The sequence below is a fragment of the Eutrigla gurnardus genome (assembly GCF_963514095.1).
Source record: "Eutrigla gurnardus genome assembly, chromosome: 17".
Lineage (NCBI taxonomy): Eukaryota > Metazoa > Chordata > Actinopteri > Perciformes > Triglidae > Eutrigla > Eutrigla gurnardus.
Genome location: NC_139928.1, coordinates 12,859,905 through 12,884,975, shown reverse-complemented (window position 1 = coordinate 12,884,975; position 25,071 = coordinate 12,859,905). Strand labels below are relative to the sequence as shown.

General features: G+C 39.6%; 1 protein-coding gene across 1 annotated transcript; it reads left to right on the top strand.

Annotated features, from left to right (window-relative positions):
- The first annotated feature begins 1,570 nt into the window (after positions 1–1,570).
- Positions 1,571–23,878, top strand: necab1 (N-terminal EF-hand calcium binding protein 1). Its single transcript, XM_084033070.1, has 13 exons — positions 1,571–1,708; positions 3,458–3,482; positions 5,475–5,583; positions 8,921–8,946; positions 9,188–9,285; positions 14,245–14,381; positions 17,198–17,319; positions 18,393–18,469; positions 18,877–18,924; positions 20,776–20,888; positions 22,378–22,455; positions 22,762–22,853; positions 23,463–23,878. The coding sequence occupies exons 1-13, from the start codon at positions 1,619–1,621 to the stop codon at positions 23,489–23,491; spliced, it is 1,044 nt and encodes a 347-aa protein (XP_083889196.1). The 5' UTR covers positions 1,571–1,618; the 3' UTR covers positions 23,492–23,878.
- The last annotated feature ends 1,193 nt before the right edge of the window (positions 23,879–25,071 follow it).

Below are 25,071 nucleotides of genomic sequence, written 5' to 3'. Positions count from 1 at the left end.
GTTTATGCTGATAATTCATAGTTTTACTACTCTATAAAGGTATGATAAAGAAGAGGTAGGAAGATCTCGGCTGTCAATGGTAAGAGGCAGGGTACGGCCTTGACAGGTCAGGCTGTCAAATGTTAATCTGCTAAACCATAGTCATCAAATAAATTAGTAAATTACCATATTCATCTTAAATATTGTAAAGTATAAGTAAAAGTAGTATAAAATGGAAATGCAACGTTAAGTGCAATCACCTCAAAATTGCAGGCTACTTAAAAGCTACAGTATAACTGAGCAATCAACATTGGCAATAAGTAATGTAAGTAATAAGTTCTATGGGAAAGAATCGTCTCTTGAAATCATATCACACTCACAATATTTAATTCATACATTTTTTATTATAAAATAATTTCTAGTTTGCAACAGAGTTGATATTCTCCTATATTTCTGAGAGCCGTATACTATAGTAGCCTGAGGGGAATCTCCCTGCTCCCTGACATGCTCAGCATAAATTCATAATGAGGGGAGTGAAGCAGACAATATGTGCATTCATGCATCTACCACCACTCACCCTGGCTCCCCCAGCTGTGGGTAAAGAACGTTTTTGTAGTACTCAAAAAACTTTGCGTTCCTTCCACTCTCTCAAAGGCTTTCATTTTGAATTCATATGTAGACGCCGATGACATTTTATGCTTCAGCCTCACAAATGGTCAGGTATAGTCTGTCTTTATGGTGAGATTGACCGCTGTGCTGTGTTGTAGCCTAGCGTTCCACTAGATGGAACTGTTACACTGTTTTATAACTATTCCAAGGACCTTGCAGGGTTTATTTATGAGTTGGATTATTCTGTATTTATGTGGGAACATTTAACACTTCAATCTCATCCACTTCATCAGTAGATTATATTGGTTATATTACATCTGAGGTCAAACCATTTCACGTTAAGATATTTGTTTGTGTTTTGTGTCACTCACCTTATGTCTGGCCTTTGTGTCTTTTAACAAAAGCTTCTATCTTTTTGAATTCTGTGTACATAATGTACTATTTGTTCTGCTTCTGTGTTGTACATATAAATACCAGTGAAGTTATCTGTCTCAGTAGAGAGGCTACTTTTCAGTGATCTTTCAGTGGAAGTTAAATATCCGATGCAACACGATATTAAAGTGCAAAACAGAATTCGCATTTGATCGACACTTTGCTTGCTCCAACGGAGATGCAGGTTTGGATTCGTATAGAAGCGGCTGAGGCGACTGACGGGGACAGCCAATACGTGACAGGAAGTGTGGTGGTTTTGGCTTTCAAAATAAAAGCATGTCAATTCGGGAAAAGTGTCGGTGTGTGATACAAATAATATCCACAAAACATCCACGGAATAATTGAGGCCATGTTTGAGCAAAACAACAACGTGTGGAGCGAATGAAAGGCAGAAACAAATATACTGTTTTATTATTATGGTAGGTTTATTCTGTGAAGCAACAGTTGAATTGTGAAACGTTAATCCGGAAACGGTGCATATTATTGTGGCTGTCTTGACCACCGTAGGCAGTCGCTCTTTTTGACCATTGGCTTTGATCAGATAAGAGGTTCAAGCGGACACATTCCCCCGCAGTTGACAAGTGAAGCCACATTTTGAATGATGGATTGTTTAGAGGAGGTTCAGTCTGTGCCTGAGGAGTCCAGATCTCAAATGGAGCTTAAAAAGGGAATGTCGATTTTCATAGATGTAAGTACTGTACAATGTTTTTCAATCAATGTGTATTGTTCAAAAATGCATATTTTTTTTCTTCACTGTTATGGAGAAACTTAAGCAAAATTCTGGACTATATTGTAATTTTTCAAATTATCTACATAACAATCTATATCCTAAAGTAGCAGATGAAGGAAAACAACTGTCATGCTTCCCAAATGTATTATTATTATTATTATTATTATTATTATTATTATTATTATTATTATTATTATTATTATTATTAATATTTTGCATTTGAAGAAAAATATGCATTTTACTTTTCAATCCTATGTTTCAGTGACTTTAATAGTTATCTGTTTAAATATACAGATTCCCCTAATGCATGCCTGATACACAGGGGTTCCTTGTTTATGCATTCATTTGACACGGGTGACCTTTAATTTAGCTTCGTGATGTCAGGATCTCATTGGCTAGCGATCCATTTTCATGTCAGTGTTCAAAATCAAATACCAAGTTAGAAATGTGAGAAGTCTACTTGGTTTGGTAAAAGTCAGGGTGTTACTTATGCTGACAAATCCAGGTCAATTAGACAAAACGTAATATTGATATTCGGAACTTTTTGAATCTAAATGTGTGTTTTATGAAATTAATGTGTACCTCAGACGGTGATGACTTAAATATTTAAATCACATCTTAATATCAGTACAACTAATGATCTCCTTCCCTTGTATCACAGCGTCGTATTCTGCCTCTGATTATACAACATTCCTCCTCATTCCTCCACTCTTTCATTCGCTTGTGATTTACCATGAACCTGTTGGCTGTCTTCAGTGACAAAGACAGGGGGGGAAGCACACATGGGAACCAAGAGATATTGAAGGTGGAAATCCATAAAATTAGATGATTTGACACAGCCAGGTTATGATGAGCTGGTACCTGAATGACCGAACCCAATCAGCCCACAATTTGACTTCATTTTCAATGAGCATGAATGTCACATATGGGTTTATGAGAACAGAAGGAGCAATTGTGTTAGAGATTGGAAAGCAAATAAAAATAAAGCCATGACGAACAATTATTTTCATTATTGATCGATCTGGCGACTCATTGTTTGGTCTATGAAATACTGGAAACCATGAAACATTGCTATGTTACAATGCCTTAAAGCACAACTTGATGTCATTTATTGTCCTATTTTGTCTGACCAAAAGCCCAAAAGCCAAACAAATATTTGTTCAGCAAATTGTCACATTTCAACTATCTAATGTTTGGCATTTTTGACGGAACACTGTCTTTATTAATTGCTTATGAAGGCATGGAGGAGTGATGCTTGATTGTTTTAACTTTGTGTTTTTCCTCTTGTGTATTTGTATATGTAATATTTGTTGACCTGCGGGTAAAAGTAGAAATGAGTAATAGAACTGAGATGGAGACAGATGGAGTTAATAGGTTGGGGCCCGGAGAAGAGGTGACAAATACGGATAAACTGAAAATTAGAACAAATGACGTTCAAATTCAAGTACAAGCCAAGAAGAGAAAGTGGGTTATGCTATTTCGAGGTGGTTCGAGCCTTTCAAAGCAGATGTGGTCAATGCCACTCCGCCTTTCATCTCCTCTGGACTCTAGGACAGCACTATCAATAATTTAATGACTGCTTTTGAGAGTGTGATCAATGACTCCCCCCCCCCCCCCCCCCCCCCACACACACACACACACACTTATTTTAACGTTGATGATATGAAACTTTTTTGACGTCCCTCTTTTTTCCCGTTCTCTTTGCAGATTTTACGGAGAGCTGATAAAAACGGTAAACATTGCACCAAAAGCTCCCTCTGGACTCACACACACACACACACACACACACACACACACACACACACACACACATACTCCTCTGCCTTTGGCATTACTTCAACCTTTTCTTTCTCGTTTGTGAAAACCTACTTTCTCAATGAAATTCTGATCATGACTCTCTGCTGATACTCTTTCAGTTTCCATGGAAACAGGAAGCTGACCGTGCCCACTGAGTTCAGTGGAGCATTGATGAAGAAAAATGTTAAAAAAAAGAAAGAAAAGATTAGGCTATTGTTTCATCTTCACCATGTTGAGCAGCATTATCATAATATGCAGTATAAACGTATGATTCACCGTTTGTTGTTTACTAGGGAGACAGCAGGAGTCTGAATCCAGGAAAACTTAGAATGGCCCCGCATTTTAATCTATTGGTTCTGATTTATTCAGCCATGTCAGTCTGATAGGCTGTTCAGCTTAGGCTTCTGTTCTAAAAAGATTCTAATTATTCACGTTACAGAGCTGTACATCACTGTTATCAATGCTAACGTCAATACCACATTGGATTGTGGTAATCTATACTGGCATAGTGTCCAGTGATTGCATACTGTAATATAGTAGTAGTTTACAAACAACCGTTAGTCTTCATATAGAGAGGAAATCAACTATTTTTTTGTTTGTATTTTTCTTATGTAGCCATAATGGAACTACAAACCGGCCATTTTCACACTTTACTACTGCAGCATCAAAGCTTAGTGTGGCTTTTTACAAAAATGACCTTGCTGCTAGTTAATCTGATACTAAAACAAAATTATACAGAGAGGACTGCTTTTTACTGCAGTCTTAGTCAAGTTTCACAGGATATCAGTCTCAATTAATTTCTTGATTTCATTTTAAGATTTTAAGATATATTTATATATTTTTTAAATATTAAGATTTTAATAAATGCTATAATACCAAAGCAATTAAACTTATTCTAAGGAGACAAGATGCCTCTGGGCCTCTTCGTCTGGGTTAATGTTTACACACACAAGTTTGTGTTTGGGACATTAAGTACGCTCTGTTGCAGGTTTTTTTTAAAAATGAAAACCAACCAACAACCAACAATGTGCTTATTTGATTAAAGGAGCTGCTATCAAAATAAAGTACATGTGTGACAATATATAACCACACGGCAAAACCATATTAAATCAAGTGTTTTTAGTTAAGGAACAAAGTGAAATCTGGTTTCATATGACATTTAGGGACACCGCATATCATCAAGAATGATTCAGCAAAAGAAACAGATAATCAGAATTAATTAGGGCATGATATGCTTCATTATTCCCTTAAGCGTCCGTCCCGCTCAGTGAATGACTTGAGGTCATGTCACGCAGAAAAGTAAGAAGTCATCACACACGTTTGTTTTTAGCGCAACACCGATTATATGTCAGGTCCGTTCCAAGATGAGTCAGTGTGTGCTTGATTTATGCACGTTTGCCTTTGTGCGTCTCTCTTACTCACATAGTGACATGAAAACATGTTGAACATCACCTCTAGGGCAGCAGGTCAGCAGTGAACATTTGAATATCAGCCAAAAATATGTAGTCTTTGGTTGATTATTCATTTTGCTGCAGGATATAACGTTTGGGGCTTCTCATTTTGAATTTGGTTTAGTTTTATTACTTCTATTTCCACTGGAAAGGAATTTTGATCTGTACACTTGATGCCATCTTTTGCTGATTCAGCCCCTGTAGTTTATAACATACTCTAGTCACCCTCAGCTCCATCAGCTCAGGAGGTGGACTTAAATTCTTAATTAAAGAGTATTACAATAATTTCCTCAGAGAATGATGAGGAATTAAATCTGTACTACAGACCCCCATCAAATCTTATTACCTCCATGTTATATTTCATCACAGATTCTTATGTCCAAAACACCTAGACACAAACCAAAATAAGCTGTTGTTTTATATAAGGAATCTTTTATAAAATGGCCATCTCAACTGCCTCTTTGCTCTGTCCCCAGATGACGGAAAGCTTTCCTTCGACGAATTCAAAGCCTACTTCTCCGATGGAGTCTTGACAGCTGAGGAATTGAAGGAGCTCTTCCACACAATTGACACTCACAACACAGAGTAAGTCAATTCAATTGCTCTCATTGTTTGTATTATTTTATACCACGGAGGATAGAATTGACATGTGTATGATGGAGGAGAGGTGACGATGCTGTTTGGAAATAATGGGACTGAAGTGTAGAGTATCTTTGTTTTAACTTATGTTCCATTGATTTACATCTGACTTTCTTGTGAAAACCCAGCAGACTCACACATCCAAGAAGGAATGTAAACTTTGAATATAGGAGGACACAAATGTCCCCTTCCTAAAACTGATATTTATAATTGTCTTCTTTCATAAGGTCACATTTTTCATCAATCTATCAAATATTAATATATTTTCAGTCTCAATAATTCATGCAAACAGGAATTCTAGACAATCAGAGAAGTGAAAAACTATATCAGCATCCCTTCAATGTTATATATATGTGTGTGTGTGTGTGTGTGTGTGTGTGTGTGTGTGTGTGTGTGTGTGTGTGTGTGTGTGTGTGTGTGTGTGTGTGTATACATATATACAAAATAATCTATGAATGAACTACTTATCTTCAGAAAACAACAAGTTCACAAGTTTTGAAATGTTTGTTGATGTTTCCAGAAAACATCCCCAAAAACATCCTATATTTCCCATAATGCATCCCACTGCTTTTTTTTTTTAAAGATTATCTGAGTTATTTTTTAGGAAATACATCATGTCTATGAGAGTCTGTGTATAACTCAAACCCGGATGCAGAAATATACGTTTTATTATGAAGTTAATGTTTATAGAGTGGAGTGGAGTCAGTCAGTCTCTTCTACATTCATCGTCGGCTGCCGATGAGTCATAATATCAAGATGATGGTACATTTACTCGAGGCAGTGTGTCGATCTCTTTACATCCTTCACTGGTGTAATTAAAGTGTTTTGCAACCAGATAATGAAACGCATTGAGCCACAGCAGCTGAAGAAGGTTTATAAAGACAGCATTTCCTCTCCCTCAATTACTCACAACCTGCTTCTGCAAGTGCAACAAAGGTAAGATGTTTATTTAAAATGTATGCAATCATCACATATACCCAGCAGCGCTTCTACTCCTGTCTGTCTTCATACTTAATCAAAGTTTGAAGTCTTTATTTATTTCAATAGCTCCAGGCAATGCTGTTATCAGTTTTCAGCATTCATTCAGACATTTTCTTTACCAAGGATTTCTCTGTTTATTATAGCCTGATGGCACATTTCTAATTGTAATTATTAAAAAAAACACATTTATAGTTTTTCCTAATGCAGTTTGTTGTCTTTAATTAACTATTATTTTTATCTTTCAACAGGCAGGCATCCGTTCTTCATTTTGCTGTGCTTTTCCTGACCAGTGGGCTGCTTGTATTAAAAGAAATTATGTGGAATTCAAAATGATTTAGTCAGGTGGCTGCAGGGCTGATGAGCGAAAGTGGGAACAGGTGAGGTGAACAAGGAGCATGAGCAGACCTAAATCCATTCTCAAACTGAAGACAGAAAAATACTCACTTTTAAAATGATGATTTGTCCAGATAAGCTGTCTGTTCAAGTGTTTTGTTTGGTCTAATCTTTAACCCGTGTCCACAGATCAGTGACCTTACCTGGGAGTCAAAAAAGATCATACATCTCCGCTAATAAGATATCAGGCCTCTATGTCAACGCTGATTTCATTTCATTGAACTGTTGGAATTGAAACTGAGCTGCTGAAAACTGTTTACCATTCAATAAAGATACGTGTGTGTGTGTGTGTGTGTGTGTGTGTGTGTGTGTGTGTGTGTGTGTGTGTGTGTGTGTGTGTGTGTGTGTGTGTGTCTGTGTGTGTGTGTGTGTGTGTGTGTGTGTGTGTGTGTGTGTGTGTGTGTGTGTGTGTGTGTGTGTCAACTTTAACGCAGGGACATCAATCAAATCAATCACACACACACTCGTTTACAGCACGTGTGGAGAGCAGATTGTGTAAAAGAGAACAAGTGGAAACACTGATAGAATATACGCTGTGATACATATTTGAGCAGTGTACAGGAGGGGCTTAAATGAAGTTGTTTGGAGTGAAGACAGATTTTGCTAAATAAAAATACGAAGAAATGTATTGTTTTTGTAATTTTCTTTTAAATATTTTCAAATATGTGCACAATATGACAATATTTTCAACTTGACTTATAAATAACAATGCAAACCAGTGACAAACATCACCAACCTAACTTTGGGACATGAACACGGGTCTCCAACACCGGTATCCTGGTTGAAAGTCCTGTGTTTGTTTGACACATCAACCTTTCCCACCATTGATCTCTATGTCATCACACTCCTGGAGTAATAATGACGTGAATGAGTTCACATTATAGTTACTTGAAAGCCTAATGTATACGCCAAAGGCATAAATAGAAGGACAAACAAATAGTATATTATTTGGACCTTCAGCCGACATCATCATCGTAGTCACCATCACTATCCTGAATCACAGACAACCTCAATGGACTCTGTGTTAAACCAAAAACAAACGTGTGCCTCCCTCTGTGTTCATTTCACAGATGGCACAGTTGTTATGAAGTCTTTGGATGCCTCAAAATTGAATCCTGTAATAATTAAAGTATGAGTCACTAAGCCGTGAGGTCTGCGTGACAGGCTGGCGAGGATGCTCAGGTTGAGTTGAACAACCAAAGATTATTCAATACTTCACATTTTCCAAAAGCACAGATTAATTTGTACATGAATACGTTGTAGTTGGAGTTACACAGGAGGACTAACGTGAGAATCTTTATATAATTCCTTATACATTATAAATAATGTTTCTGATCATCTTTATAATACAGTATTCAGTATAAAGTGCTTCACTTGTGTGCTGGTCCAAGTCTCAAGCCACACAAGTGAGACCTTTCAGTGAGTTACTCCGTTTAGTAACCTCTGGTTTACCTCCTCCGTCCTCTGTGGCTCTAAGTGTTTTCTCCTGTTCGGACTGATCGATGGCTTCATGGCCTTCTCCCCTGTGAACGAGAGCTACAGCTTGTGTGGAACAGAGTTAAAAACCTGTGTAATTCCCCAGCCTCCTTCATTTGTAACAAGGAGTCAAATGTCTATTGAAGTAAGCTGGACAGTGGATTCAATGGCACACTTTCCACTTCTTCTCCTTATTTCTCATGCATTGACATGTATCACAAACAGCCGCTTTCCTGTGAGGGATTCACTGCCTTGACAGTTGATTTCTACACACTTCTAGGGGGAAATAGCAACTAAATTATTCAATTATTATTTATCATTCATCAAATCATAGTCTGTCCAGAGATAAATGATGAATCTGTCACATCCATTAACCCTGGAAACTTTTGTTTTTTAAGGATTTCTTTTCATTTAAATGTCTCTTGTTTTGCAGCAATGTGGACACCGATGAACTCTGTGGTAAGTGGATTCTTTATCTCAAATCTGTACTGCTCTGTCTTTATCTTGCTTGACCTCGCTGTTAGGGATCCCCGTAGGCAGCATAAAGAAAGAACCATGTCAGATTTGGTCGCATGTTATATGACCAAACCACCCCGGGCTGTGTAACATGAGGTCTCACACAGTGCTGCTTTAACAGAACACCTCCAGCGCTGTCTTTAACTCAATAAACTTTCTTTTTTGTTGTCTTTCTGCCATGAAGAGTATTTCTCTCAGCATCTCGGTGAATATGAGAATGTCCTCGGCGCCTTGGAAGACCTGAATATGTCCATACTGAAGGCAATGGATAAAACAAAGAAGGTAAGATCGGAAAAAACATAATTGGCAAGATGAGCCTGCTATTCTCAACAAAAACACTAGCTACTGTATGTCATATTTAATATCTGCATTCGTATCTGTATTTGGGTGTCTTCCAGGCATGCACTGTTGAGTTGTGTGACCGCGTTAACTGGTGACTCTCAGCTGAATTTGTTGTGGTTGACCGTGAAACACCTGTTGCTCCGAAGACGTCGTGATCCAGTCGTTATTTTGTAGAACTTGAGGCTGCTGTTAGAATTGACTTTGATGCTGTCAAACCTTTTCAATTCAATGATTAAATTTCTTTATTTCAAAATGGATTTATGATGAAGATCCTGACTCCAATTTAATGTTTAGCATATAAATATGCTGTTTGTTTTCCTTCGCAGCGCATATAATGATAATAATAAGAGATGTTTGATGTCCTGATCTCCACACTGCAAATCTCTCCCAGCATGCTCCTCTGCTGCCCGACTGGCTTGCTCAGATCTCCCATTAGCTTAGATTTCCATTACAGAGCCAAAAAGGAGGAGCCAGGACTTTTTCATGCTACTAATTAAACCCTGGAACAAAGCAAGTTATGATTCCTTTTGTACTCGTAGCCAACATGGACAAGAAATGAAATTTTTGGCTACGAACCAAACAAACGCTGCTTTTGATCATGTTTAGAAAAAGCTTCATGTCCTCTCATTCTTACAGTAGAGCCGTGGCAGAAGCTTTAGATTATCGGAGAGGGAAAACAGACAGAGATTAATGTAAATTATCTGAGATGACAGAAGAGAAAACGAGGACTGAAGGGACAAATGATGAAGAGAAATGATGTTAGGATGAGGAACATGAGATCTGCAGGGAGAGCTTCTTGTTCCTTCTCCCACCCTCTCCTTCTCTGTCTCATCTGGCATATATGACACACGCTGTGAAGCTGAGATCACCCTTCAGATCTGCAGCGAAGCAGGCGCGTCTCATTCTGGCTGCTTTGGAAACAGAGAGTGGGAGTCGACCCGTTCACTGCTGGTGCCGGTGGTTCCTTATTAGCACGGAGGGAGGTGACACACGATGACATCCAACTTCAACGCCGAAAAACTGTGGTGGCACAAGCATGCAGCATGATACAGATTTGGGGATTTGGTAAATGTTTGGACACTTAATGAACAGGGAAAAAAAGATTTTTCAGAAAAATCAAATAATACTTTATTTGAACATGCTGCTGCTAGAAGGAACCAATTATGATCTTTAGAATAAACTTTTCACTTAGAGAGAAATGTATTTTTTCTTCCAAAAATGTTTTAAAAAGGGTGGAAAAATATGACACAACAGTCTCCACTCTTTTCCCCTCGCAGATACAGTTTGAAATGGATATTTGAGTTGAAATTAAAACAAATGACTCTGCACAAAATAGACGTGATTGGGGAGTTATTGACCAAGGCAATAACTTTGAAATGAAATTACAACACTCTATTGTGAACACACTGATCCTGGCGTTTACTCCCTGAAGCCCAACTCATAGTTTTCCCTTCTACAAAGCGTTTGTGATGCCACCGATTATTTCTATGACCCTTAAATGTGTCATAAACCATAAAAGAGATTTAAAAAATGATCGTTTGACGAGCTGACGAACGTGGCTGTCTCTCTTGAACTGTATGTGTGTTTGAGTGGGTGGTCTCTGGCTGTGGATGTGTGAGAGGGGGGCTGGCTGCATGTTCCACTTTTTTTTTTTTTTGCATAAGAAGATTACGAATGTGTATTTGTGTGAGGTTATGTATGCACGGGCTCATCTGCTTGATCGTGTGCGTGCTTTTGTGTCATCAAACATCCGTGCACATATGCGGGGGAGCTGAAACAAGTGTGTCCAAATCAAAGCCAGGCATGTTTATACGTTTCTGTGCTGAGACACTCGGGGATTCTTTTATTTACAGAGATATTCCTGCCAACGCTATTCAGGCTTCCCATACCAACCTCCCTCTTATGGAGAGATTAGATAGGTGTTTCTAAAAATCTTGTAATACTAAAGTGATGTTGTCAACACATCTGATCTGACACTCGAAATGCTGTTTAGTGATGAGAACAGGCGGATTTTTAAAGATTGTTACACAGAAATAGACAAAATACCCTTTGAATTACAAATCGCAAAACAAGCAAAGCAAATATGATATTTTCCAGTGGAGTTAAATATTGAAGTTATTAAATCAGTGATAATGTGTAAATAAGCACGTATCTGTCACAATGTCGGCCCCAGCTGTATGGATTCCTCATTCTGCCTCTCTGTCCCTTACATTTCCACTTTCTCAGACCCCTTCAGTGTTATTTGTAATCTGTACATTAGAGGCCTCCAGGCTTTCCTTTTATTCCAGATGCTGTCACTCAACTGGTCAGATAGTTGGAGTTTCTTTGTTTTCGAATCATAGTTCATATCAGTGTTGACTAACTGCCTTTGGGTCCTTCGCCTTTAACCTCACACTCACCTGCCTGACAACATCGAACTATTGAGCTGTCTGTCTGTCTGTCTGTCTGTCTGTCTGTCTGTCTGCATGAGGTCCTTTGCATACTATCAGAACTTCTTCACCGGTGTCCCAAGGACGTGCCATTTCAAAGTTGGTGCAATATGGAGACGCGACAATATTAATAAACTTTGCGGAAACAAGCAATAGCTCGGAACAGCCTCGCCCTGAACGGGCACTATGGACTACTTAACTTAAAAGGTGATAATATGACAATGTTGTGTTTTTAACTTATTTCACCTGGTCAAAATCCGTTAGTTTTAAGGACCGTGCAACCTGATATAGCAAATATCATATATATCACATAATAATAATAACATAATATAATCTAGTTTTAAAATAGCCTGTAATTTCTAAGAATGGAGGGAAGAATTTACGAACAAACTAAGTAATTCATTTATTAATAGCTGGAGCAACTCAATCCCACTTATTTTGTTATTTGCAATGTAGGGTGATCCGTAAGAAAGCATTCACTTTTCAATCAGCTTGTTTTTTACATTATTTGATGATGATTTTTGCACTCAGGAATTTATAAGTTCTGAAGTAAAGCCATTTTTGCAAAGGGCGAGGTATGATTGCATGGCAGGGTGGGTGTTATAGTCCTGCCTCTATATGGCTGATATGAGTTTTAGCAGCAGTGCACCGCCTTCAACAAAGAACCCATTTGACCTTTTGTACAACTGAAAATGAAAGATCAATAGAAAGGCAAAAGAAGAGGGGGGGGGGGGATTGGCAGACCTTAAGCTGTTTAAAATGAGCGCAGATTGATGAGGTGGACACACACACTCACATACAAAGGTACAGATCACAGGAGGCAATCCATGCTCAGATGGTAGACAGGAGACTGACCTTTACCAGTTTTGTCGTGACCAACTCTCACTGAGTGAATGTGCACGTGTGTGTGCACGTGTGTGTGCACGTGTGTGTGCTTATAGTCAGAATGTCAGGGGATCAGACAATAGCCAGGACTTATAGCAGTTCTGTATTTTTAAATGCAATGCAGCAGAAACCAGAGATTTTGAGTATTTGTGTTCTTGTGAAAGAAGTCGTTAATTCTGACACTTTAGAACGAGCTGTTCAATCTTTGGTATGATGTGCTGTTAGATAGGACCAATGGGAAAAGGCTGAGTCTAATGATCTGCTCTGTATTCCGGAGAAGAATTCAGCTCTCTCACGGAACGACTCAACATATTAGGATGTGTGTCTGTGTACTTCCACTGTTTGAGAAATAAATCAATTTTATGATGATTTATAAATCCATCCAAGTCATCTTCATTGCTAAAAAAACATCATATTTATTTCCTGTCTTTCACCCTCTTTCTCTTTCTGTCACACACACACACACACACATTCCTGCATTAGTCTCTAATGTAACTTGAGTTTCTCTTCAAACCCCACATTGTTAGTCGAGAGTACAAACAGTGGTTCGCAGACAGCAAACTGTCATTCACTCTCCTTTGATTAGATCCAAAACACCGGCTCAGGTCCAGGCATTACAGATGACGCAACTCCAGAATGACACACTGTGCCTCTGTCTGAAATAGTGTGGAGGAAATGATTCATTATAGGTGATTTCTATTGCAGGTCAGTCATTATAATCAACCAGAACGTGTGACTCATGACAATAAAGCCCTGGTATAGTTATGCTTTTTCACATGAATAACAACACAAAAATCAATTATTTAAGGCCACAAGTGTCATTGAAACTCATTGGATTTTTAGTTGAAAAACAAAGTGAATTGTTTATCCTTCAATTATTGCATCATGACATTTAAATGCATGCGTTTTCCTTTTCACGGTAAGAAAGGGATGAAATAATGTATTTGCCATATTCTGAGACCGGACGTGGGCAGAAGGTGCCGATGATGGCGGTGCTAAATATTTGTATTTTATAAATATATTAAAATGTTGACAATGAACCAGACAAAAATAAAATGATTTTAAATGTAATTTAAAGCTTAAATGAGTGTTTAAATATTTAATGAGTTCCTTAACGTCTTAAATTAGTTATAAGTGTGTCTGGAGTGAAATTAATGGATACCAGAGACACTCACACTCCCTTTTTACCTGTTAACATAATGTTCTCATTTAAAGCTCCCCCTTGCATGCATAATATATCGTGTTATTTCTTATTTTCTTCCCCCATTTAACTTGCATCATGTTGTTCTCTTCTCATCATCCATTTAAGATGATGAACACCCGAGGCAGGTTTCAGCAGATAAGAGATGTAGAGAGTGAAGACCCCGGGTGTTCATGCTCTTCTTCTCTTCTTCGCCTTCTCTTCCGTAATCTTTTCTAAATTAATGATCATGTTGGCGTCTTTTAATTAGCAGAGGAAGTCTGGACATTGAGCGACTCTTGACTGACGTGTGAAACTTGTCCCCGCTCTCCTCGTTCTGTCCTCCCTCTCTTCTTATCATTCCTCCTACTCTAACTCCCCCACCGTCTTCCTCCTGATTGACAGGACTATCAGGAGTCCACCCACCTGGAGCAGTTTGTGACCCGCTTCTTGCTGAAGGAGACGACCAATCAGCTTCATTCTCTTCAGAGCTCTCTCGAGTGCGCCATGGAAACCACAGCCGAGCAGACTCGCCAGGAGAAGTAAGAAGGAACCTCACGCATGCATACAATTAGTCCTTAAAACGCGGACAAATTGTATTGTACAGTGGCACCTATAATTACAGTTATCACATCTAGTGTGACAATTTCGTCCAAACCACGCATGCTGATTTACCTCCCACATTTGAGATTTAAATGATGCTTTCATCCAAGGTGCTGTACAGCAACACATGTTGCTACTCTGTATTTGTGAAGACAACCTGCTCTTCCCTGTAATCCAGCCCTTTCTACACAAACATCGATTCAGCTCTTTTACGTCCCTTTTCTGCCGGATTAATGGTTCGTATACGATTTATACCCAACAGTCTCCTTCCCGCCTTAAACAGGCTGTTCACGTAGAGCTTTAATAGCTTCTATTAAGAATGGATGAATTAACTTTTATTATATGAAAAGTGATATTCTTAGCGACGAAAAACCGAGGTGAATATTTAACAAGAAAGAATTATTATCCTCAACCCACAAGTCTCATCAGCCTCATTTCCAGTCCCATCAGGCAGTTAGCAAACAGACAATGTTAGAAATTAGCTTGTAAAGAAGCATCAAGCAACTAAAGTGTCACATATTTCCCTCGGGAGTTGACGGAGACCAAACCAGAGCTACAAGGGAAGTGAAAATCAGTGCTTGAATATGACAAATGTTGTGTTTACAGCTTGTTGTGCTGCCCCCGAGTGATCAAATAATCAATACCTGCAGGTTTAACGTGACTCTTAATTGGAAGCTGCTAACTGTCACTCCCAAAATGTGCAAAGCATCTGTTTGTCTGTGGATCCAAAGTCTGAAAGAAACTGAGGTGAATGCCATCCAGCTTTATCTCTATTTAAATGAACGTGCTGAGATTTACCTGGAAGGTGTTTGCATGGCATTCCGACAATTGCATTAACGTGGTTATGATGCGTGTTTATTAATGTACTGTCAGATAATGAACGCTCACCCACTGGTTGGGCGGACAGATGATTATTCTTATGGGGGATCTGTGTGTGTGTGTGTGTGTGTGTGTGTGTGTGTGTGTGTGCATTGCATGCAATACTCCATCAGTCTGCGTTCCGCATTAAGATTTCATTAGTGATGATGACTCACAAGCGTACAAGCGCATGAGGTTTCATATACATTCACGATACAAGTGATGACGTTCATGCGTTTCTTCACCTGTCTGTTGCAGTTCAGTTTAAAAGGATTGTTGTGTCCCTTTTTTTACACTTATTCTCAGAGGCAGAAAATGCCGGGCTTGCATAGTTGACATCTGACTCTTCTCTTCTCTCCTTTCCTCTCCCCTCCTCGCCTCCTCTGAAGGTTTCTTTCTGCCTATCCCCCTCCCACGTCAGAGTGTGACTGTCCCTCGTCCCCCGAGCAGCTTCTTCTCCTCCAGCATCCGTCTCTGAACTGCCACACTTGAATAATTCCCCCATGCCTCTGCATGCTATCACTTGTTCTTCTAACCGTCTAGAGGATCGGGCTGTTTCTCCCGTGGCTTTAAATTGGTTTCAGTGGTCAGTTTTTTAATGTGTGAAGAGGACCAACTGGAGCTTGTGTGACTCGGAGCTGACTGTGAGCTTGGTATTCATAAGTTGTGCTATTCATTTCCAAAGTAATCTTCTCTTGGTCATTTGTTGTTACTTGCCCAATATTCATTTTATTTGGTGCCTCATTGATTTGCATCATAATTTTTCATTATTTCATCATTTCTGGTTTAAAAACACAGTCTGAGTGGGAACAGAATTAGATGAAACATGGATAAAAATGTCCTGGATCTTTTTGGCTGTTTGCTTTGACCTCCCCATACTCACCCATGACGATGCATAAGCTGATCTTCGTTTAATTACTGATCCCAGACAGTGTTTAGCCATTGAGGTTGCTGCATTTCGAGGACACAGTCTGACTCACTGGAGGACCAAGAGGGACCCACCATCGGTTCCTCCTTCTCCTCCATGCATCAAGCATACACACATTTTACTAGCAGATGAATCACACTGCGTTCCTCCCAGATGTAGGAGGCAGAATTTAAAATCTATTATACAGTGAGTGGTGTCATATGAAGCAACGACAAAGGGAGATGATTCTGAGTGAGCTGATTGAGATTTTAGCATTTTAGAAAACACACTGTCAGAGATCTTTAGGAACACTGCGTACACGTGGAAAGCTTGATACAGAGCTTTACAAAAAAATTATGATCAGAAATAACTCTTTCTGCTCTTTCATTTGCACAAAACTCCCAAACACACACACACACACACCACCACAGACACCCTGCGGTCTTCTCAAAATACGGGGCCGAACAACTTGACAGCATGAAGATAAATCTTAGGTGATGTCACCCTGCGGCTGCATGTACCTTGTCACAGGCATTAGCATCACTGTCAGACCAACACAACGTACGAATATAACGTAATCCCGGACAACTTCAGGCTTGAGCTGATCTATTCATGAGACGGTTTTGGTCACCTTGTGCCATCTTACATCGCAAACCAAAAATGAAAGAAAATTACAAGTTGTCCCTTAAAAACTGTTCAAATTGTACTTCCTCCTCAGGTGCTATTATGTAGTTATTTAGATTACAAGTCAAATTTAATGTTTATTTTTGGGAGTCAGCGGAACCCAAATCTAAGTCAAAACCCATGTTATGGTGTGTGTGTGTGTGTGTGTGTGTGTGTGTGTGTGTGTGTGTGTGTGTGTGATATGCACCGCAAAAACCACAGAATAAAAAGGTGATTTAATGTATCATACCAGCTTTTAATCATAATGCAACTGCAACAACGTTCAAAGAATACATACATATATCTATCTCTCTGTTTCGACTACAGACAGGGTCCGCTGAAGCCAGAGATTTTGACCATCCAGTGGTCGGGCCGTCGCTCCAATCGCAGGCTTCAGAGGAACAGCAGCCTCTCTCCCAACAACCCACTCCTCAGTCTCGTTAATTCAGGTGGGTTTATGTGACATGATCTACTGCAGAGACTGCTTAAATAATCAGTGGATCCTGTTGTGGTTCATACACTCTTAGTTATGTTGTCTTGTAGCCGTCAGCGGTCAAATAGCTGCTCAACCAGAGTGTCTCCACAGGACAGAGAGCCGAGCACAGGAGGAGGGAGGGGAGGTCGTGGAGGTCGTGGAGGTGTGAGGGTGAAATGTGAGAGACAGGGAGCGATTGTGGTGCAGAGTTGTCTTCTCATATGCTCCTGTGTGTCAATCCAAAGCTGTTAACTGGTGCTCAGGAGGAGGATTGAAATCACCTTGTGCTTCGATTAAGAGAATCACTGAAAAAAACTCCCCTGGTCGTGTCCATACTGACCAGCAACTACATGCGGTTAGATAATCAGCCGAGGGCTCCCTGGTTTGTGATGCACAAAGTGCGCCACCAGCCTGCAGTGTGTTGACGCATGTTTGACTTGTGATGCCTCGAGTCGTTCGCTAGCACACACTCTCTCTCTCTCTCTCATGCAGGGCTGCTCACAGTGGGCATAATGTTACTTCAATATTGGGCATAGAGAAAAAGAATGAGCCTGAATGAATACAGAAATGACCACATAGGGAGATTTTCACTTCCCAATGAATGTGGTCAAAAGATTTCACAATAATCATATTAGCATGATAGTCATAAGAAATGGAAAATGTAATAATAATGCTATCAGTCAAATATGACATTTACTTTGTTTATTGTGCATTTTGTATATATTTTTTGTAATACATGTAATAATTATACTGTATTTAACGTCTTTTTGCACAATCAGTAGTCCATTAGAATTTGTGACACAGCTGCAGAGCCCCTAAACTATGATCACAAGCCTCAAAGCTTTTCTATTGATTGGCATGTATGTGCGTTGCATGACATAAAAGGAAACCTTGAAATGGCTCCCGGGACACCGTCACCATGTCAGAGGTATTCAGATCGAACAATCAATGACGGAATATGTGTTAAAAATAGAGTCGGTGTATTTCATCCCTTCACCTTTGTTGTTGGCGCTTTCTGTCCAAAACTCATCCTGTCTGCGTCTCTAGGTGTTTATGATGAAGACAGCCAGTGGATGGTCCAGGTCAACAGACTGCAGAGGCTTATCGACCGCCTAGAAAAAAAGGTGACCTCCTTTTTTCCAACCTTTTCCATACTCTCCACTCCTTCTTTGTTTTTTTTTTTATTTTGGTCTTTAAAATGGCTTTCTCAGATTAACCACAAGTTGTGGAGAGACAATGATACCAACAGATTAACTCAACCCAACAACACCCTCCCACATTCAAACACATACACATAGCAGAATAATATATAGAACATAGGGGGCGGGGTCTCCACAAGGGACTAAAACATAAATCTGAGAGGATGTGAGATGATTACCAAGAGGAAAGTAGTATAAAACGCACATTGGAGGTTAATTATACTTCTTCACTCCAAATTCTCTCCAAGTTGCCGGTTGTTGTGCAAAAACTATGCAAATTCAGAAGTATATGCGTTTTAATTATTAAACTATGTTATGTATCTGTTGTGCAGGAGATCCGTCTGGAGCCGGTTGAAGAGGAGGTCTTGGAGAGCAAATCGGTTCGTTTTCTGACTTCAATACACTTTTCAACCGTTTGTCTTGTTTATGAAAAGGAGGCCACACAGATGATAACTACTCAGTGGTTGTCATAGCAACAGCTGGGTTGTAACTTGACAGAAGCGTATCCCCGTCTTTGCACCGACTGTCTTTATCTTTAATCTTTGTTTAAAGGCTCTCCGTATTAGATTTGGAGGTCAGCAGGTGTGCGTTTTCTAAAATCTTTATTTACAGTAACACTATAATAACAGGACATATATATTTGTTTTAGCCACCCGCGTGTGCAAACATGCTGGCAAATCAAATGTCCCCCTTTGCATGTGTACAGTGGCTTACACAGGTGTTTATGTGCATGTTTTCATTCGCTGTTTAACCTCAGCATCCGCACGCCAAAGCAAAGGGAGACTGTTGCTGCCCGAGCCTCATATCACTCGTTTCACGGCTGAAAGGGTCTCTATAGCTGAGGAAACAGCCGACCAACACAAACACTCACACGCTGGAGGATTTCTCTTCAGTTTGAGTGTCTCAAACAGACACATGAAGTGCAGGAAGAACATTTATAGTAGAGGGCAGTTTTCTTTTTTAAAAAAGATTGCTTGCACAGTTTCTACTAGTAGGAACCTAGTGTTATAGTAACATTTTGGAAAATGTATGAAAAATATATTCTAATACCCTTGATTTGAGTAGTCGAAAAGGAAATTAAGGGGGGGAAAGGCCATGTGGAGTTGTCCTTTCTTATGTCAACATTTCACTTAATGGCACAAGATTTTTTTTGGACATTTCAGTCCAATAAAATTAATTTAAATTAAAGCACAGAGTCTGCAGGTTTAGCATGTTTGAGCAAAACAGATTTGTGGCGTGCCCCTCAGACACAAACAGCGAGAGATGTTTATTTAAAAATCTGCCCTCAGATTCAACTCTAAAACAAACCGCTGCATCTTCTTATATGGAAGCAGATGTGAAATATTACATTTCTAGAATCCCTACTACGAATATTTATTTGATGAATCTGATCATTTCTTGATTCGCCTCGGCCTAAAAGAGATTCAGTTTGATATGTTATAAAATAGAGAAAGGTTCATATGACATCAGTAATGTTGCATGCTCCTTATTTTAAAAAATCAATCACAATATGTTTACCAGAGGTTTCATAGCACAGCAGCACAATCGAAACCATGCGTATGAATATTGCATCTAACTGTCATATTTTGTGATGCAGACACCTCAGTGTGTGGATTAATCAATATGTAATTAGTGTGTGACACTGGGAATAAAATGAGCTGCTGCCGAGAGAAGGACTGTGCGTGTGCGTGTGTGTGTGTGTGTGTGTGTGTGTGTGTGTGTGTGTGTGTGTGTGTGTGTGTGTGTGTGTGTGAATGTGTTTCTCCTAAATTAGCCACTGAGAGAAAATCCCAAGGCGTTTAATCAGTCACACACAGACACATCATTAACACACACACCTTAGCCCAACGGGCAGACCATTCACTTCCTGTTCCCATCAGCCACCTTGCTCTGTCAACAATGCTTCATTGGCCACAGGAAATGATTGGCATCTATGTTATCATGATTATGGCAGGTTTTTCCTTTTCTTCTTCCCTGCTGTTCACGGCTTTTTTTCAGGTGCTTTCGTTTTATTTATTTTTTTAAGTGTAAGAAAAGAGGATAAACATCACCTTAAAGTTCTGCATCCGTCGCCAGTTTTCCGTGAGCTCACTGAGCAGATGTGAAACCCCGCCAGAAGATTTCTGAACATCCTCCAGCTCTGTCACAATCTCCACCAGAAGCAAATCCTGACCTTCTCACATTGCGTGCCTTTACACGTGTGTTCGTCTGTGTGTGTTTTGTCTTCACAGCACATCCTGATAGTCCAGAGGCAGCTCTCGGTGTTGGAGGAGGAGCTGGAGGAGTTTCGTTTGGCTCTCAGACAGTACATGGAGTGTGCCTGCGCCCAGACTGGATGTCTACAGTCAGTTTCTATTCTCTTTGTTCGCTTTGAATCAGAGGTTTACTACATGTATTTGTGTTTGTATGGGAATAGAGACATCCAAATGAAAAGGTAAAAACTCACAGAATATGAAATATAACATTTAACATTTAGTTGTTATATTATCTCTAGATATTGCATGTTCAGGGGTTTCTTCCTTTTTTTCCCCGTTGAATTATTCTTTTTGGATACGACACAAAAAGCATCCATTAGGCACAGTCTACTGATCCTAAAGTCAAGAATTAACTTATTCAATAGTTTGCATGCTCTGCTTATACAATCGTTTTGGATGTTTAACAAAATTCAAATAGAGATGTTGTCATATGTATGTTTGAATCGTTGTTATATGTGTGTTTGAATCGTTTAGCATTATTTCTGAGAATAAAGGTAGAAGGACTGTCCCTCGACTACCAATATAACCGTAATCCTTAAGGAATTGTTTCACTGCAGTTGTCAAGGGTGTGCAAAACCAAAAAGACTGAACTAAAAACAAACCAGCATAAACCACAAGGACTAACTAGCAGGGCAGCACATCAGTGACTTAGGCAGACAACCTGACACTGATGCAGGAAAACACACAAACTAAATACACAAGAGACTAATCAGACAACAAGACACAGGTGGGCAGACCTGAGGGCAAGCTGAAAGCTGATTGGTGGAAGAAACAAAGGTAAAGGAGCAAGGATGAAGATACAACACAGGTGATACACAGAAAAAAGACAGAGGAAGTAAAACAAACACATGACACAAGAGGCTTCAAAATAGGAAAACAGGAAAATAATTAAACATAAATTACAGTAGTTTATGACATTTTTGCCTGTGACTGTAATCTGCAATGGAATTACATTATCTCCTGTAGCTGTAGAGTTTTTGGCATCTTTTTTTAATTTGAATTACATAAAGGACCTGCAAGGAGTGCATGCTCTCTAAATGGTTCATTACTGTTCTAATCTCACCCAGAAATCTTCACGAGATTATGAATTAATCATGAAAATGGAAACATGGGGGAAATGGCTGTAATTCTTTTGGCTCTCCTGTCACAACTGAAGATGCTTTTTCCCCATTTCAAACCATAGGAGGGGAAAAACTCTCCCATGAACTCATGTCTGTTTCAGCTATATATATATTTATTTGTAAAGTTATGTATAGGTTGTTATGTAAATTTTGAAACTGCACTTTGGGGACTGCTGTACATAATCTCGTTGTTCCTGTAACAATGACAATAAAAGCAAGTCTAGAAAGTCTAGTCTAGAAAAAATGACATGTACATACTCTAAATCAAAATGAGACTTAAATCTCTGCCTCAACACCAAATAATCATCAAGAAGAAGAAAATATGATTTGACTGATACTCCCAGTCCGAGTGTAGAAAAACAATGCAGATGGAGAGGCTGTGCTGAGGGACATGATGTAGCACACCAATTAGTGATTGCATGACTTGTGCTCTCTCTCCTGTTTTTGCATTTGGCAGCATCGCAGTTCAGCGGCTGGCAAATGAATCACGCTTCATTCTCTATGAATTCTGGGAGCACAACAACGTGTGGAAGAAGTAAGTATTCGCCTGCGCCATATGCCTCATTACTAATGCGCCGTGGCCTGTTCAGATAAATGTCCAAACGATGTGTTCTTCTGCTCAGCTTGAACTCACAGCGAAGGTCTGCTTCACACGGCATTTAGTGACAATGTACTAAAAGTGAGGCTTTAATGAATGAAGCGGTGGCAGAGAATTAATGAAACTGAGGTCAAAATGCATCAGGTTTTTGAGTTTCAGGGGTATTAATTAGTCAGCTGTTAACAGCACATAGCCAAGGCACCTCATCCATCATCATCAATAAGTGAATTTTCCTCTGCACAGTCACCTGCAGACTAACTACAGTAAGACCTTCCAGCGGGGGAACGTGGACTTCCTGGAAACTCCTGAGAGCATAACCACCATGCTGGTTCCTGGTAGGATAACATTTATTCGAGCTCCTGCTGGTGCTCCCCTCACATCACACTCAAGCCTATCACATCTAATAAGATCACAATGACTTTCACCTCACTGATCTTACACTTCTAAAGGGTACATTTTACAGCCTCAGGTGCCCTTTGGTACGTCTATCACCAATCGCAGAGACACCCTGCCGACATAAATGACCCTCAAACCCTTAGGACTGGGTTTTAAATCTGAGTCACGATGCCGAAGTTTGCAAAGATACCCAAAAGTTCTCTAAAATCTTAGTTTTGATTAGTTCACATTGAAAATGTGGTAAAGAATGTATGATGTGGATGCTTGAGTTTGAAGCTTCATTCCTTGAAACCAGAAAATGCGTCCAAGCAATTGTGTTTGTGTTATTTTTCCTTCCTTATTACATCAAATTGATCTTAATTCTGTCTCACGAAGCGCCACAACCCTCTTCACATAAGCAGCCACAAGCAGCGCAGAGGGCAGAGCTGAATAAATTGGTCACAGAGTACATGGACACACAAACACACAACATGCACACAGCCGCCGAGGAGAGCGAGCTCATTGGTTGGAGTCATTTTTGTCTTTCTTCTTCTGCGTCTCCTCCGCAGCCTCATGGTGGGTCCTCAACAACAACTGAAAGTGGACGAGCACCCTTCATAGATCGTCACTGATGGGTGTAGAGAGCTAAACCTGCCAACAGATCAGGAAATCTACAGCAGACGCACACACACACACACACACACACACACACACACTCACACTCAACACGACTCGCGAAGTCATGGTGATTAGTTATTTATGACCTCCATGTTCCTTCATAGTTATAGGTGGTAGTCTGAAGTAGTCCACGCGTATGTGTTTGTTTACACTCTGACGTCCTAAAAGCAATGACCTCATCAGACGGAGACCCATCCGATGATTTGACATCATCATTGTGTTTGACGTGACATCATCTGCAGCCCAGGGTAGATATCATGAGAGCTGAAGCGAGCTGTGCGCGCGTGTGTGTGTGTGTGTGTGTGTGTGTGTGAGAGATGAGAGAGAGAGAGAGAGAGAGAGAGAGAGAGAGAGAGAGAGAGAGAGAGAGAGAGAGAGAGAGAGAGAGAGAGAGAGAGAGAGGACAGATAATTGTAGCAGCTCCGGGAGCTCATTCTGTTGTTTCTGTATTCAATGTTTCAAATAAGATAAGCTTAAATAAAGATACTATATTATTGTGTATCACGTTTTTTTGTGTGTCTTTTTGCTTACATGATATCTCAAAAATAACACATTAATTGTTTAGAGGTTAGTGGCGATCCAAGTATGGATTTTGTGCCCTCAAGTATTTGGGAAACTTAATTCCTAATCAGACTGTCGTGTTTGCAGAGTCCAAGAATACGGCATTTCCATATAACAACATGTCACTGTTGGTCTGCTCCTCTGTATGTATGGTGTAAAACCATTGCACACACACTCAAAGCTTTTAAATTCATCTATTAACGTTTGCCTATAGCACCACAAAGTGGATATATACAGTACTGCAGCTATTAAAGACTGCTGAGAATGTTTCTGGCTTTCCACTTGTACATGAAATAAGACCACTAAGTGTCAGCTAAATATTTTGTATATATTCAATAATAAACAGGTTTGTCATTATTCTTATTATTGATATAGACCAAGTAATCACATTAAATCAGTAGATCTGCAAGACAACAACTAGATGGATAAAGGTTTCATCAATTCATCTGGTTGATGAGGCATCGAACTGATCATCTACCTGATTACCTACAAACATCTGCCAATCAGAATGATGAAGGGGGAAGCTGTCCCACTTAATCAAGCACAGTTTGCACTCGAACACACAATCCCAAAAAGTGGTCTAATTAGGCAACATACATGGAAACACCTGTGTGGATGTGTAGCTCACGCATTCAGTTCACTGGCGTCATTACAAGAGAATGAAGCATCTGTTTTTAACTACAGTCTCAGTGACATCACCGAAGGCTTCTGCCTGTGCACTTTCATCATTTGAGACTTTGTGTTGAACTGTGGATTCAGGTTCTGTGTAGGCGACTGATCTTCCATTATGCAATTCACACACACAGTATCTGAACATAAATCCAGCCTAATTTGCTTCTCTGGTTTTATTTTGTGGTAATAGTAATAGTAATAGTAGGCGTTTGGAGCAAGGAATTTGATTAGAAAATTAGAAATCCATGATACGTTCACATATTTACA

Coding starts and splice junctions, on each gene's coding strand:
- necab1 (XM_084033070.1), top strand. CDS start 1,619: ATGATGGATTGTTTAGAGGAGGTTCAGTCTGTGCCTGAGGAGTCCAGA. Junction 8,947..9,187: donor GGACACCGATGAACTCTGTG/GTAAGTGGATTC, acceptor TCTGCCATGAAG/AGTATTTCTCTCAGCATCTC. Junction 20,889..22,377: donor GCCCAGACTGGATGTCTACA/GTCAGTTTCTAT, acceptor TGCATTTGGCAG/CATCGCAGTTCAGCGGCTGG.